Raw genomic sequence first — 15,024 nt, forward strand, 5'->3', positions numbered from 1 at the left:
AATTAAAAGAATTTTGATAGGGCTATTTTGTCTATTGAAATTGTCGATTTGATTCAAGTGGTGAAGGGGGTAATCGGGATGAGAAAGTTAAACATGTCTCTGTGCGCTAGTATAAGAGTGTGTGGATAGGTATGTGCTTGTGTAGATGAACATGTAAATATTCACAACTACAAAGGGCAGGTAGGGGTGAGTGTTTCCCTTGACCTTGTGCCCAAGCAAGAACAGCTGCTCCCAAGCCGAAACAAGTGCGTGTTGTAAACTTTTAAAAAAAGTGGAAAAAGTGAATGTAGAAAAAGGTTCACATGCTCGAGATGTGTTCGTGAGTGTTTTCCATTTTATCCAAATGAGGGAATGGGTAAAAAAAAAAAAAAAAAAAAAAAAAAAAAAAAAAAAAGGCAAAGGCAAAGAGGAAAATAAAAAGGGGCAATAGAAGTGTCACATGTGTGAGATTTTCCTGTAGAAATTTCTCAAGTGGAAATTCCTCATTTGGAAATTTCTTAATTGAAAAATTCTCAAATGCTACTGCATCAAGTGCACGTAATTGCGAATGCAGAAGGCATCGTATTCGAATTACGTAACCCACGAAAAGAAAAAATTATGCACGCCGTTCATCTTGACACATATGTGTGTAGTAGGTTAAATTTTAAATAGAATAAATAAAACTTAGGTAAGGGAATAAAACAAACGTATTTACACATTAACACATATATGTGCGTATTTACCCTTTTCCATACAAACACGAATTCCCAGAAAAAAAAAAAAAAAACCAGAAAAAAAAAAAAAAAAAAAAAAAAAAACTGCAAAAACACCCCAAGTTCTAAAAGATCCTTGTCACCAAAACTCCTTCACTGTAAAAAAAAAAAAAAAAAAAAAAAAAGAAAAGAAAAGAAATACGCATATTGAGAACTACGCCAACAAATTGCTTAAAAAAAGGAAAAAAAAAAAAATAAAATAAAATACAACAAAATACAACAAAATACAACAAAATACAACAAAATACAACAAAATACAACAAAATACAACAAAATACAACAAAATAAAACAAAATACAACAAAATAAAATAAAATAAACTGAAATAAAATAAAATAATGATGGTGATGTATTGTGTTACAACAGAGAATAAGAAAACACCGCAAGAACCTTTTCCGTCAAATGGAAAATACCATTGAACACTAGCAATTCCAATTAGGTAACAAAACATCCTTTGGGTGAAGCTAAAAATAAGTTTAACACAGAAGCAATAAAGCAGAAAAGCAGTCGAGAAGAAAAGAAATAACGAAATAGTAACGTAGCGAAATCTGAAAGGGTGGGAGGGGAGAACACCAGAACAGAATTGGAACAGCTCTTACATTTACAAACTAAAAAGAAACAGAAAATTGAAACCCTCCCAGGAGTACAAATTTGAAGACTGAACCCCGTACTCTATTCCTGTATTGAGATCACACCCACTCTATCACATAGCTTAACTACTACCAAAAGTTTTAAACATAAGAGGAAAATGTCCCACGCTCAAAAAAAAAAAAAAAAAAACAGAAAATAAAAGAGAAAACATTAAATAATGCATTCATTACAATTACGTATGCGTGAATTGCACAAATAGAGTGAAGGGGAACAAAAAAGAAGAAGCATATTACAGCATAACATAGGACAACATAGGACAACATAGCACAGCATAATATATCATAAGATAGTGCAGCAGTGCGTGTATTTGTAAAAAAAAAAAAAAAAAAAAAAAAAAAAAAAAAAAAACTAAAGAAATGCAACAATTCACAACAGTTGTTTTATTCTTTATAATTTACTTCTCGTTTTACCTTACCCGTTCACATAATGGTACGTCTAATTAAACAAAAGTTCGACACGATGAAATTCTCACCATTGCACAGATGGTCTTAACAGACCCCCAACACACATGTTAATAGATTCTTGTCTACCCCCATAACTTATTCATACATATTTTGAAAAATATCCGCACTTCCTTTTATTTATTATTTGGAATGCTTCTATGTATGGAAAGAGGCGGGAAGGGAGGAGAGGATATATATAAATTCCTTCCAAAACTTTTTCCTCTTTATATGCTTCTCCAAAAGGTGTTACATTAATATGACGTCGTTCATGCTTAAATTTTTATATCCGTTTTGTTGGAAAAAGAAAAACACGCAAAAATACAAACAGGCCAAAGTGCAAAAAAGGGCAAAATACAAACACTGCAAAAGTGTAAGAGAACAATTTTGCTTTGCCTTTTTTTTTTTTTTTTTATGCAATCCTTTATTCTTATTTATTTATGTATTTTTTTTTTTTTTTTTTTTTTTTCAGACAATCTCGATGACATTATAATAGTTAACGAATCGGAGGAAGCTCGTCCTGGAGATTGGGATCGAATGAAAAATTCAAAAGATGGTAAAAATGTGTAGACAACAAAATTTTCACGCACTGATTGAATGTAAATAGAATGTGTAAACGAGTCCATACGCTGAGATGTGTGAATAAAAATTGGCCTATGCGAATGGATTATCGTTGATTTGAGAATGTTGTAGAAGTTGAATATATATATATATATATATATATATATGTATATATTTTTTTTTTTTTTCTCGACTTTTCAGGCCGAGAGAAAGAAAATGATGGAAACAGCAGGGAAGAAAATAATTTATCATTCACATGGACAGGTGAAAATGAGAAATTATTTTACCTCAAAATAGGAATTTTTATTTGTATTTTAATAGTGACAATTGTGAATGGAATAATGGGTAAAAAAAAGAACAGAATGATTGCACTTTATTGGCTGAGATCATGTAAAGATATATTTTTGGAAAATTTTGCAAAATTGGGAAATGACAAATCGTTTTTACTAGAAAAGTCATATGACAGATATGATTTTTATTGTACAGGTAGAAAAAATTGTAATTATTACTTTGTTAATTTAAATTTATGTAAAAGACAATGTGTGTGGAGATATTATGTATTTAATTATTTTATCAACCAAAATGATACTATGAATATAGCTATTCATTTTGAAAAATTAGACAAAAATGTTTTATGTATTTATAAAAAGCACCAGAAAAAAAATATTGACTGTCGTTTCCCGAATTTGAATAAATACACAAAAATTTTGCAAAAAAAGGAATTGAAGGCAACCTATGACATCAAAGGAGATTCCAACGAAATTATGGACTTGGTCTTGAGTGGGAAATTATTAAACTTTTTTAACACATACGATAGGTACATTAATTACATTTGCATCTCCGACATTGCACTGTACGATTGTGAAGAAGAAATAAATGAGAAACATGAAGAAAAGGAGAAAAGGGAACAACAACATAACAACAAAAGCGGAAAGCACAAATTTTGTTTTCTAAATTTTGTTATCCCAGAAAATGTGGAAGATTTACGAACTCTTATAAATTTTTCAATTTACATGATCGATGCATGTCATTGCATTGAATTACCTGAAAAGGTTAGAGATCACGTGAAAAAACTTCGAAGCATTATAGAAAAGGAGGATTTAAAAAAAAAGCAGAAACTAAAGGAATTGCAAGAGCAAAAAAAAGCCAAAAAGTTGCAGGAAGAAAAAGAAAAAATAGAAAAAATGTCTGCCGAGCAGCAGAGAAAATATGAGGAAAAAAAGCAGAAAAAGAGCTTGAAGAAGATGAAAAAAATCAAAATTATAAAAATGTAATTTTTTTTTGTCAGCAATTATTTATTTATTCATTTATTTTTTTTGCATCCTTTTTAGCTGGGTCTGTGCTACATGGAACGCAATGGCCCCCTCCCCCCAAAATTATGTATGTCACTTTTTCAGTTTATTTTAATTTATCATAGTGTACACATTTTCCTTTTTTTTTCCTTTTTTTTTTTTTTTTTTTTTTCTGTATGTACCTTTATCCCTGCCTTCTATTTTTTTAATCCCATTTGTTTGTTATGTTTTACCCCCTCCTGCTTGTTTCCCTTCTTCACAAATACATATGTGGACAAAGGTACCCAAAAACCGAACAATCGATAAGAACAACAATTACACAGGCACATGCACACACAAACTCATACGCACCTTAAATATTTTGTTTTCATAACTCAGAGAACGTAGTAACTACCAATTTGATGTGACACTGTCTAGGTGTTTATCACTGCATGATACATACCCATATTCAATTATTTCATTTTTTATTTTATTGCTACCTGTGTTTTGGTGTAGTACCTATGTGTTTTGAACACTGCCAGACGGTTAATTCGTTAGCAGTGGGGGTAAAAAGGAAGAATAACCGAAATGAAGGAAATATAAAACTAATCAGAAAAGAAAAGGAAGCAGAGAGGAAGCAGAGAGGAAGCAGAGAGGAAGAAGAAAGGAAGCAGAGAGGAAGAAGAAAAGGGGAAAGCAAAAAGGTACAGGAGGGTGGACATTACAGAGCGGACAATGTGGAATCTAACGGGGTCTCTTGTCTTGGATGATACATGCATAACGCAGTTCTTTTCCATGGGGATGGAAAAAGGGGAAAGGGTGGGTGGGGTGTATCATATAATTTTTTTTTATCATTTTACTTGGTCATCACTTGACATTTTTACTAACTATCCATTTGACATGTAACCACGATCAAGGTACTTTATTATGTCTATGAAAGTCTCGTCAAGTGAGCCCTTTCCAATAAGGAATCCATCAACCGAAGTCTTTTCCACGTAGTTCTGCACAAAGGTGTAAGTCATATGAACTGGTTGACGTGAAGTGATCCGAAATGACAAGAAGTGACATGCTGTGGCACGTAGTAACGTGAATGGAGTCCCTTCCACAAAGTGTTGAAAATATACGAATGAATTAAAAAATGAAGGTGAAATTTTCATCTTCCCATGAAGGAGACATATACCTTTATATTATCTTTTGTTACGGAACCTCCATACAATATTTTCATTTCGTTGCTTATTTTCTCGTCCATTTCTTCTGCTATATTTCTTTTTATGTCTGCATATGGGAAAAGATGAAGAAAAGAAAGGAAAAGAAAATTTATATGTATAAATATATGCAGATGTACATATTTGCATTATATTAAGCTGCGTAGAAAACGCACTTCTCGATGACGTGTCAAATTTGCTCATTTTTTTTTTTTTTTTTTTTTTTTTTTTTCTTTCCTTTCTGGTTATTTTAACTAACCCCAATAGCAGTTATTCAAAACCTCACATAACACAGGATTTCCCGTGCCAATGGCAAAACTAGGTTCCAGAGCTATGATAATATTTTTCATTTCATCTTTTCGTATTGTTTGTTTTATCAGCTGCAAAGCGGTGAGATTAAGGAATCGATGTGCAAGTTAGGAAAAAAAAAAAAAAAAAAAAAAAATGAACAAATGTGATAAACAACGTAGTTTCAAAGCAAATAAGTAGAAATGGTTAGATCGGAGTAACGAAAGTATGTCAATCTTTCTTCACAGCACCCGCTCGTTTATATAATGCACAATGTATTTCTGTTTTCCCCATTTTTTCTTTATTTTGTGTGCCTTCTTACTGAAAACAATTTTCTCATCCTAAACGATGGAAATTGAAAATTCTCATTTTGATAATCATCCCCGACACATAATATAACTTTCAGCTTTGATTGCATAGCATTATACACCTTCAATGCTGTTTGTTCTATAGTTTCCCCATTGTTGCAAAATCCTCGTCTCCTCTCACTATGTCCAACTATGGTATACTCATTTCCAAACTCTCGTATTAATGTAGCTGTTGTTTCTCCTGTAAAGGCTCCTAAACCGTTTACTAAACTTACATCTTGCGAACATGCAAATATTTTCGAATTATTTTCTTTAATTTTTTCAAGTAAATAAGGAATGAATAACAAATTAAGGGACAAAATGATATCAATGTGATTAGAATATTTTATTTTTGTGAAGCTATCAATTAGATTATATGCTTCTTGTTTTGGCAGGTAGCATTTCCAGTTGCCAATAATAATTTTTTTATCTTTCGTTCTTTCCTTAGTTTCGATACCCCCTTGGCTGTCCATTTGGCTGTCCATTTGGCTGTCCATTTGGCTGTCCATTTGGCTTCCCATTTGGCTTCTCATTTGGCTTCCCATTTGGCTGTCCATTTGGCGTCTCATTTGACTATCCATTTTGGTACTTGAATTTGTCTGTTTTATATCCATATGACAACTGAAAAATGAATGTGTGCCTGTGACGTGATTCAGGTACCCCCACTGAGAGTATAATTTCCGTGTCTTGCATAACTTTTTTTTTTTCTTGGAACATTTTCTCTTCCCGTTTAACAAGGATCTAGAGCAAATGTAAAATGCATTCATAGGTTTATCATTATTAAAAAACATATCAACTGATGATCCATCCGAATGACAATGATTAAATTTTATGCATCCTTTGTTAAACCAATAAATACATAACACATATAGTATTCTTTTTGTCATGTTTGGCACAAAGGGAACCTCAGAGAAAAAGGCGACGAACAGGAAAAGGGAAAAAAAAGAAAACCAAGAAAAACAAACAAAAAAAAAAAAAAAAAAAAAAAAAAAAAAAAAAAAAAAAAAAAAAAAAAAAAAAAAAAAAAAAAAAAAAAAAAAAAAAAAAAAAAAAAAAAAAAAAAAAAAAAAAAAAAAAAAAAAAGAAAAAAAAAAAAAAAAAAAAAAAAAAAAAAAAAACGGGGAGAGGAAAAGTTTACAAATTTCTTAAAAGAATTTGAGGGATGGTTTACGGAAATGTGTGTTTTTTTAGAAAATGTACGAACCATGCACATTCATTTATTGCAAAAAAAAAAAAAAAAAAAAAAATTAGAGAGAAAAAGAAGAAAAAGAAAAAAAAAAAGAAAAAAAAAAAGAAAAAGAAGGAAAAACAGAAAAAAAAAAAAGTTATAATGTTAGGTGTATATATATATATATATATATGTACATCTCTACTTATGTAGAAAGCCAAAAGGATCAAGAGGTTGCAAGTTTTCATACTCTATGTTTACCCCCCCTGTGCTGTTTGGTGAAAGTGAAAAGGCACACATTCAATCCATGGGGGAAGAGACCTGTATAAGTTCATTACTTAACACGAAATACAAAAAAAAAAAAAAAAAAAAAAAAAAAAAAAAAAAAAAAAAAAAAAAAAAAAAAAAAACGGGGAGAGGCAAATGTAGAAATTCATGAAAAAGAATTTGAGGATGTATTCGGAAATGGGACTTCTTGTGACAAATGCACGAATCATGCACATGCTATAGTGCAAAAAAAAAAAAAAAAAAAAAAATTAGGAGATTAAAAAAGAGGAAATTAAAAAATTAGGAAACTAAAAAAGAGGAAATTAAGAAATTTATTCATTTGTTACTCTAACGATAGATGCATTGATGGAAGCAAAGATGCAAAAAGTTGGGTGATTGATTGCAGGCTTAGAATGAAGAATCTGCTTCAAATGAAAATTCAAATGAATCATAATGGGAAAAAGTTAATTACCCATTTCTACATTTTACTTTTAAAAAATTTGCACATATATATATATATATATATACATGCTGTAGTGTACTGTCAATCAAACGGAACTGAAAAATGTAAGTGCGCTATGTAGGTAGTATTAACAGTAATTCTCCACACAAACCATATCCTGAAGGAAGTACATAAAAAAAAAAAAAAAAAAAAAAAAAAAAAAACTACTGTGAAATGAACTTTACATAAAACTAATTAATAAAAATTGATTGTATTGCAGATAGTGACAAAAAAAAAAAAAAAAAAAAAAAAAAAAAATGTACACAACATTTATGCAGTTAGAATACACTTCACTGTGGACCCCTTCCTCTATCCTTTGGTTAAGCTTGTTCAGGCATGTAGGAATTTGCCATGGTATCATGTGTTGTGTTTTACAGTACAGCATACCCTTCGAGGCTCCCATGGCCCTTTTAAATGAAAATAAAAAAGTTAAAAATAATTCCTTTTGCTTGTATGACAAATATAATGGTAACTGCTTCATCACATCATATCGACATGTATTACTAAATTAGTTCTTTCCCACATGCCACATATTTTTATAACTGATCCATTTGTTATCCATCTTAATATGGGTACCTTAAATTATGCAAATGGGTGAAACAATGGGGAAAACTCCAACTATAGGATGTTCCTTAATAAAATGAATACTACATGTATCTTCAGCTCCCTCTTCTAATCTCTGTGAATTTCTGCACGTCCACATGGACTGCTGGGGTAGGAGATTTTTCGGGGGATCACAATATTCCCCTTGAGAAATTAGATATCCACTACGCAAAAAAAAAAAAAAAAAAAAAAAAAAAAAAAAAAAAAAAAAAAAAAAAAAAAAAAAAAAAAAAAAAAAAAAAAAAAAAAAAAAAAAAAAAAAAAAAAACAGAACAAAACAAAACAAAACAGAACGGAACCAATGGACGTAAATCAATTTAATTGAGGCTTCCCTCGCGTTCCACTCTACGCAGATGTGTGTGTTCGTTAAAAAAAAATAAAATATAAAAAATAAATGAATAAACAAGTATATAAATGAACAACGAAAGAATGATCTAGCCTTCTGCATCGCAAAAACAATGATATCCATGGGGAGACGCACTCAAAAAATAGTGATTCATCCAATTTTGTGAAAAAATTAGGAGTGAAACATCATGGTCACCATAGGGAACTCTTTCCTTGCATGTATTTCTTTGGTTTCCTAGAATTCCAGATCTCTTCTAATCTCTTGATCGCACTCCTTACACCTTATAGTAATAGTTGCATAAAATGTGCCATGTTCATGTGTCGGTATATCTGTACTTATACATTTGTCTACCTTGTTTTTTTGGGGGGTTTGAGCTCTAATTTTTTCATTTAAACTTGTAAAAATTTCGAATTGATAATCATTCATAATAGTATTACCTGGAGAATTTGTTCTTGTTAAGTTAAAAAAATTATGTGAAGAACTTTCACTTTTTGTAGATGATTTTCTTCCATTCATCTCTCTCCTTATGTATTTGCCTCCCTCGATTATATAATGCATATTGAACAGTTGGCTAATGTTTTCTGCATTGGGAAAATCCATGATGCTTTCTCCCCTCCTCGTGTGTGTTCTGCGCAACGTGCACCTTTTTTTGTACTCCTGCGTGTTTGCTAGATTGTTACAATTTTTTCTGCCAACTTTTTGGTTCGGTTATTTTCTCTTTCTCTTTTTTTGCAATTTAGGATGAAATTGAATATTGTCTTCGCCGCTTTGCAATGTCTCTTTTGTATTTTTTTTTTTTTTTTTTTTTTTTTCTCTCCAAGTGGAACAAGTACCTCACACTGTTTCGAATGTACAGAGCTTTTTCCTTGCACAGACTTTTATATGTCTCGAGGAACGTGTGCGAAGTGACCTACTCAAATGGCTTTCAGAACTTTTCCCTCTACACAGTTGTTTGTATACTGGGGGTAGCCACAAAAAAAAACACGTGAATGTTTGAGAACACTTAGGAGGTTTTGGCACGATTTGCACGCTCAGCACATTTGCTTGAATTTCCTTTTTGACAACCTTCGGACTTTCCGGTGCAGCTAAGAATATAACTTGTTTTAAAATTTAGAAAGTTCCATTTAAACAATTGAAAAAAGTTAAAAATGTGTGAAAAAAAAAAAAAAAAAAAAAAAAAAAAAAAAAAAAAAAAAAAAGGTCTCGTTTTGTTTATTTTTTGCATATAGTTACCACTCTGAAATAATTTTTTTTTTTTTTTTTTTCTTCACAAATTGGTAAATGTGTTATGGGAAAATGATAACATTTATTTCTCACAATATATGTAACTTTTCGCAAGAAAAAGCCTTTTTAAAAATGAGTTGTTAAACCTTTTTATGTTTTCCCATGTGCATAATTTTTTTTTTTTTTCTATTTTTGTTTGTTCTATTTTTTTTTTTTTCTACTACTGTTGTGAGTGCGAAAGGAGTACAAACACTTTGTAAAATATGTTACTTTTCTGTCGAGAATTTTTTAGCCCCTGTAAAATTTTCAAAACGTTGAAAAATCAAAAAATTCAATGGCTATTATCATCATAAACTCAATCTTCCTGCAATCCTTACCTACTTCCAGTAAGCATTTTAAGTAAAACGAGGTTAGATAGACTTTAAGGGGGAACTTTTTCTTCTTTTTTTTTTTTTTTTTAAATATGGATTTATTTTACACACACCTTCTAACACACTTCTGATGGGGAGGTTTAAAGTGACACAAACACGATGAAATGAAAAGGGTGTCAGGTGAAGATCAACAGCTTCTCCTCAAACATTGAAGCTGTTTCAACCTAGGAAAATATGAAAAAAAAAAAAAAAAAAAAATGGATAATATGAAATAGGAAGCATGAAAAGAGAAGCATAAAAAGGGAAGCATAAAAAGGGAAGCATATGAATAGGCAAAACTGAAGGGGTATTTCTTTTTTTCTCTTTTTTTGCAAACATTCACCCTTTTTTGGTTGTTCCTGCATGTGATTCCTACCCACCCCACAAGCCCTTACAGATCTTCTACGTTGCACTAATAAGTACGGGAAACATTTCATAGTAGGGAAAAAAAAAAAAAATGCTAAAAAAAATTTTTTCGTCCCTTTGCGCTTTTTCTTTTTTGAGATTTTTTTTTTTTTTTTTTTTTCAAATTATATTTTGGGGTTTATAAGAAGAGTCCAGTTTCTCAAATCGCTTGTATTTCTTAATTTTTACTGAGATCAACTATAAAATATGTATTTGTTGGCACTTCTATATGTTTACGTGGTGCCTCGTTTAATTTGAGGGAAAGAGAGAAGAAGAATCCTAAAATCATCACCTACTCTTTGAAGTGGGTTTACTTTTTCTTTTTTTTTTTTTTTTGTGTAAATGGGGAGGCGTATCCACCAGGAGTGGAACTTTTTTGTAGCTTTTGAATTTATCACAAAAAAGAAATGTGAAGGGGGGGGAACCAACCTCTTGAATAACATCACTGAATAACATCCATGAATAACATCATTGAATAACATCCATGAATATCATACCGAAATACCATCCATGAATATCATACCGAAATACCATCCATGAATAACACCTATGAGAACACTCACTGGTGGAAAAAAAAACACCACGAGATGAAGGATCCCTCAAATAGAGGTTCTCCAAGTGCGCGACTCAAAACTGATGAACTGCCACGAACGCTCTGAGATGAATCACTATAACGAGACTAAAATCATCATTCAAGTGTTAGGGGCAGGTCAAACGGTTGGAAGATCTTGCGTAATTGTGGAACTGGAAAATCGACGAGTGATGTTTGATTGTGGTTCGCACTTAGGGTATAAAGATGAAAGAAAATATCCTAATTTCAACATCCTTGTTGGTGAGAATGATTATAACCCATTGGTAGAGGAAGAAAAAAAAGGAATGGAAGAAGGAAATGTGTATGAACACCATTTGAACACAGAGGTGAATATAAGCATAGTGAATAGCAGCATTTCTAATAAAGAAAAATTAATAAATAATTTGAAGAGGATAAATGAAATAATAGATTGTGTAATAATTAGTCATTTTCACATGGATCATATAGGTGCATTACCTTTTTTTACAGAAATTTTAAAATATAAAGGGACTATAATTATGAGTTATCCTACCAAGGCATTAAGTCCAATTTTATTATTAGATGGATGTAGGGTTGCAGATATAAAATGGGAGAAAAAAAACTTAGAAAGGCAAATAAAAATGCTTAATGAAAAATCAGATGAATTGTTAAATTATAATATAAGTAGTTTAAAAAAGGATCCATGGAACATCAATGAAGAAAATATACATTCCTGTATTTCCAAAGTTATTGGATTACAAATTAATGAAACATATGAAATGGGGGATATGTCCATTACACCTTATTATGCAGGGCATGTATTAGGTGCATGTATATTCAAAATAGAAGTAAACAATTTTAGTGTAATTTACACTGGTGATTATAACACAGTCCCAGATAAACATTTAGGGAGTACTAAAATACCATCACTAAATCCTGAGATATTTATTTCTGAATCAACGTATGCCACATATGTGAGACCGACTAGAAAAGCATCCGAATTGGATTTGTGCAACATGGTACATGAATGTGTGCACAAAGGAGGAAAGGTTTTAATTCCAGTTTTTGCTATTGGAAGAGCACAAGAATTATCTATATTGTTAGACACATATTGGAAAAAAATGAAAATTAATTATCCCATATATTTTGGATGTGGATTAACAGAAAATGCAAATAAATATTATAAAATATATTCCTCATGGGTTAGTAGTACATGTATTTCAACAGATAAAAAAAATTTGTTTGATTTTACGAACATTTCTCCGTTTGTGAACACTTACTTAAGTCAAAATAGACCTATGGTTTTATTTGCCACACCTGGAATGTTACACACAGGATTATCATTGAAAGCTTTTAAAGCATGGGCTGGTTCATCTCAGAATTTAATTGTCTTACCAGGGTATTGTGTTCAAGGTACTGTAGGTCACAAATTAATTATGGGAGAAAGAAAAATATCTTTTGATGGAAACACATATATAAATGTTGCATGCAGAATTATTTACTTATCTTTTTCAGCTCATGCAGATTCGAATGGTATACAACAACTTATAAGACATGTAGTTCCAAAGAATGTTATTTTTGTACACGGAGAAAAAAATTCAATGGAAAAATTATCGAAACATATATCTACACAATATTTAATTAATTCTTTTTGTCCCTCATTGGGTCAATATTGTGAGTTCAACTTTTCAAAAGGAGCTATGGATCATGTGTATATTCATCACGCACTTTATGAACATATAATTCGAAAATTAAAAGACAAAAAGGAGGGAAATACCCTTCTGTCTAATACAAAAACCAATTATACATATAAAGGAGACGATTTCCAATCCTCATTCTATGATTCTACTTTTTCTGTTTCTTTCTATTCATATATTATCTACTTCAGTATTAGAGAAAAGCCTTTCCTTTTCTTTTTCCCAAAACGAGAACTCCTGAAGGAGTTGAAAGAAAGGAATTTTTCCTATAAAATTTGTCGAAATAATCAATCGTTCAGCATATCTAACCTCTTCTCTTTTAAAAGTTCATATTCGTGTAGCGATTCTGAAGAAAATTCCAAATTTTTCTTAAAAAAATGTAGTGTTAAAAAGCAAGACATACAGAATTGTAGTACTTCTCAAGCGACTTGTAATGTGAACATTGAAACGGTTAAGAAAAATGGAGAAGATCAAAGAATGGAAGAAAACATGAGTTATTCCGCTGAATTATGTACAAGTAGTAACGTGGGTGGTGCATATGATACCCAGGGTGGTGAAACGCAGGAGTTATCTCTTTTTGATCAGTTTGTGCAAAGAGGAAAAAGGAAATTCGAAGATATGTCCAGAATGGAAGGTACATTAGAAGAAGGAGAAAAAGACCCTAAGGGATGTACAACCGACTGTATAAGTAAAAAATACTCCCATGCATCTATGAATTGTCTGTATTTTCCTGTTAGCGAAAAAAACATGTTCACCCAAGAGGGTTCATGTAAAGTTGAGAAAAGTACTACAGGCTTAAAACCAGGCGATGATTCAATCTTGTTCTTGTCGGAAGAGGAGGAGAATGAAAGCTATATAGAAAATTCAAACCGCTTACAAAATCAATCAAGAACCGAGTATCATAAAGATGACAGTGCATTAGGTAGGAGGAACAATTTGAGTAACTTCATGAGTAAGAGGAATAACTATGTGATGGAAGAAGAAATAATAACCTTACCATTGATTAACTTGCGGTTCAAGGAAAATATCACTATAAGTTATCAAAATTTTTACAATTTCGTTATTACCTTTTTTCAAGAAATTTTGAATATGAAAAATAAAAATAATATTCGTTTTCTGGGTGAAAAGGTGATTATAAAAAATGTAAAACATCATGTTGGTTATTTTTTTCTCTTATCCTTTATGTCACTAAGAGCTATTCACGATGGTGAAAATTCTCTGTTTATTCAATGGTCATATGTGGATGATGCTCCTGGATCAGTAATACAAAAATTTATAGAATCCATTCGTAAATATGCTGAATGAGGATATGAAGTAGCATAAATTTTAGCAGATCCAGTAGACTTACCCAGTTATGTTTAATGAGCAGAAATATATATAAAAATGATGTGGCTAATTAACACAAAAAAATGGAATAAAACAAATAGGAAGAAAAACTGTACAAGTAATATATATATATATATATATATTTTTTTTTTTTTTTTCAACTTTTTCGTATATCTTTTTTCCAAGCCAAACGGAAATCATGCAAAAAGAGAAGAGAGGGGATGTATACAACTTTCCCACCAGGGTTTGTAATGGTGTGACATAATTATACTTTTCTTATCATGGAATGTGTATTCATCTTCATTACTGTTTAGGTTAGCAGCATTTCGTAAGATATACGCAAATATGAAGTAAGAGTTTGGACTCTATTTTTATACGTCATACTTTTTATTTATTTATTTCATTTTTTTTTTTTTTTTTTTTTTTTGGTGTTTTTTTCCCCTTTTTATCGCTTCTACGTTTGCATAAGAGGTTTCTAATTTCTGCCCTTTTAAGAATGCATCTTTATAAATGCATGTCCCAATTCTCATAAAAGCCAAATGGAGGAAGACTCCAAGAATGGTAATTTTATTTGTACCAAAATAAGGTGGAGGTGAAAAAAAAAAAAAAAAAAAACATAGACTGAAAGGGCACAAAATGAAAAAAGTGGAACGAAAAAAGAGGAACGAAAAAAGAGGAACGAAACAAGAGGAACGAAAAAAGAGGAACGAAAAAAGAGGAACGAAACAAGAGGAACGAAACAAGAGGAACGAAACAAGAGGAACGAAAAAAAAAAATGCCATGTGTTGTGAATTATGTCCCACCCAGTGAACCGGAAAAAAGAAGAGAAGAAAGGGAGGAAGAAAAAAGCGACAGTATGTAGGTATATATATATATATATATATATATATATATGTATATGTATATGTGTGTGGGTCACTTCTACATGCCAAGTGCAAGAGATCATGGGGGAACTTGCGTAGAGACATGTGAACATTTTTGTGTTGCACATTTTCCAACTGGGAACTTTGTA

The 15,024-nt window shown here is 31.2% G+C and overlaps 3 protein-coding genes across 3 annotated transcripts; 2 read left to right on the top strand and 1 right to left on the bottom strand.

The window, feature by feature from the left end:
* Positions 1–1,758: 1,758 nt before the first annotated feature.
* Positions 1,759–3,677, top strand: PGO_082010 (hypothetical protein, conserved; the record flags this gene model as incomplete). The annotated part of the gene is made up of 3 exons (XM_028687423.1): positions 1,759–1,831; positions 2,315–2,398; positions 2,605–3,677. The coding sequence occupies 3 exons, from the start codon at positions 1,759–1,761 to the stop codon at positions 3,675–3,677; spliced, it is 1,230 nt and encodes a 409-aa protein (XP_028543224.1).
* An 884-nt stretch (positions 3,678–4,561) lies between these two features.
* PGO_082020 (triosephosphate isomerase) lies at positions 4,562–6,401 on the bottom strand (the record flags this gene model as incomplete). The annotated part of the gene is made up of 4 exons (XM_028687424.1): positions 4,562–4,675; positions 4,855–4,949; positions 5,139–5,259; positions 5,490–6,401. The coding sequence occupies 4 exons, from the start codon at positions 6,399–6,401 to the stop codon at positions 4,562–4,564; spliced, it is 1,242 nt and encodes a 413-aa protein (XP_028543225.1).
* Positions 6,402–11,099: 4,698 nt separating this feature from the next.
* On the top strand, positions 11,100–13,991 carry PGO_082030 (RNA-metabolising metallo-beta-lactamase domain containing protein; the record flags this gene model as incomplete). Its single annotated transcript, XM_028687425.1, has 1 exon — positions 11,100–13,991. The coding sequence occupies one exon, from the start codon at positions 11,100–11,102 to the stop codon at positions 13,989–13,991; it is 2,892 nt and encodes a 963-aa protein (XP_028543226.1).
* Between the last annotated feature and the right edge of the window lie 1,033 nt (positions 13,992–15,024).

This window comes from Plasmodium gonderi (genome assembly GCF_002157705.1).
Source record: "Plasmodium gonderi DNA, contig: Chr08, whole genome shotgun sequence".
Taxonomy (NCBI): Eukaryota; Apicomplexa; class Aconoidasida; order Haemosporida; family Plasmodiidae; genus Plasmodium; species Plasmodium gonderi.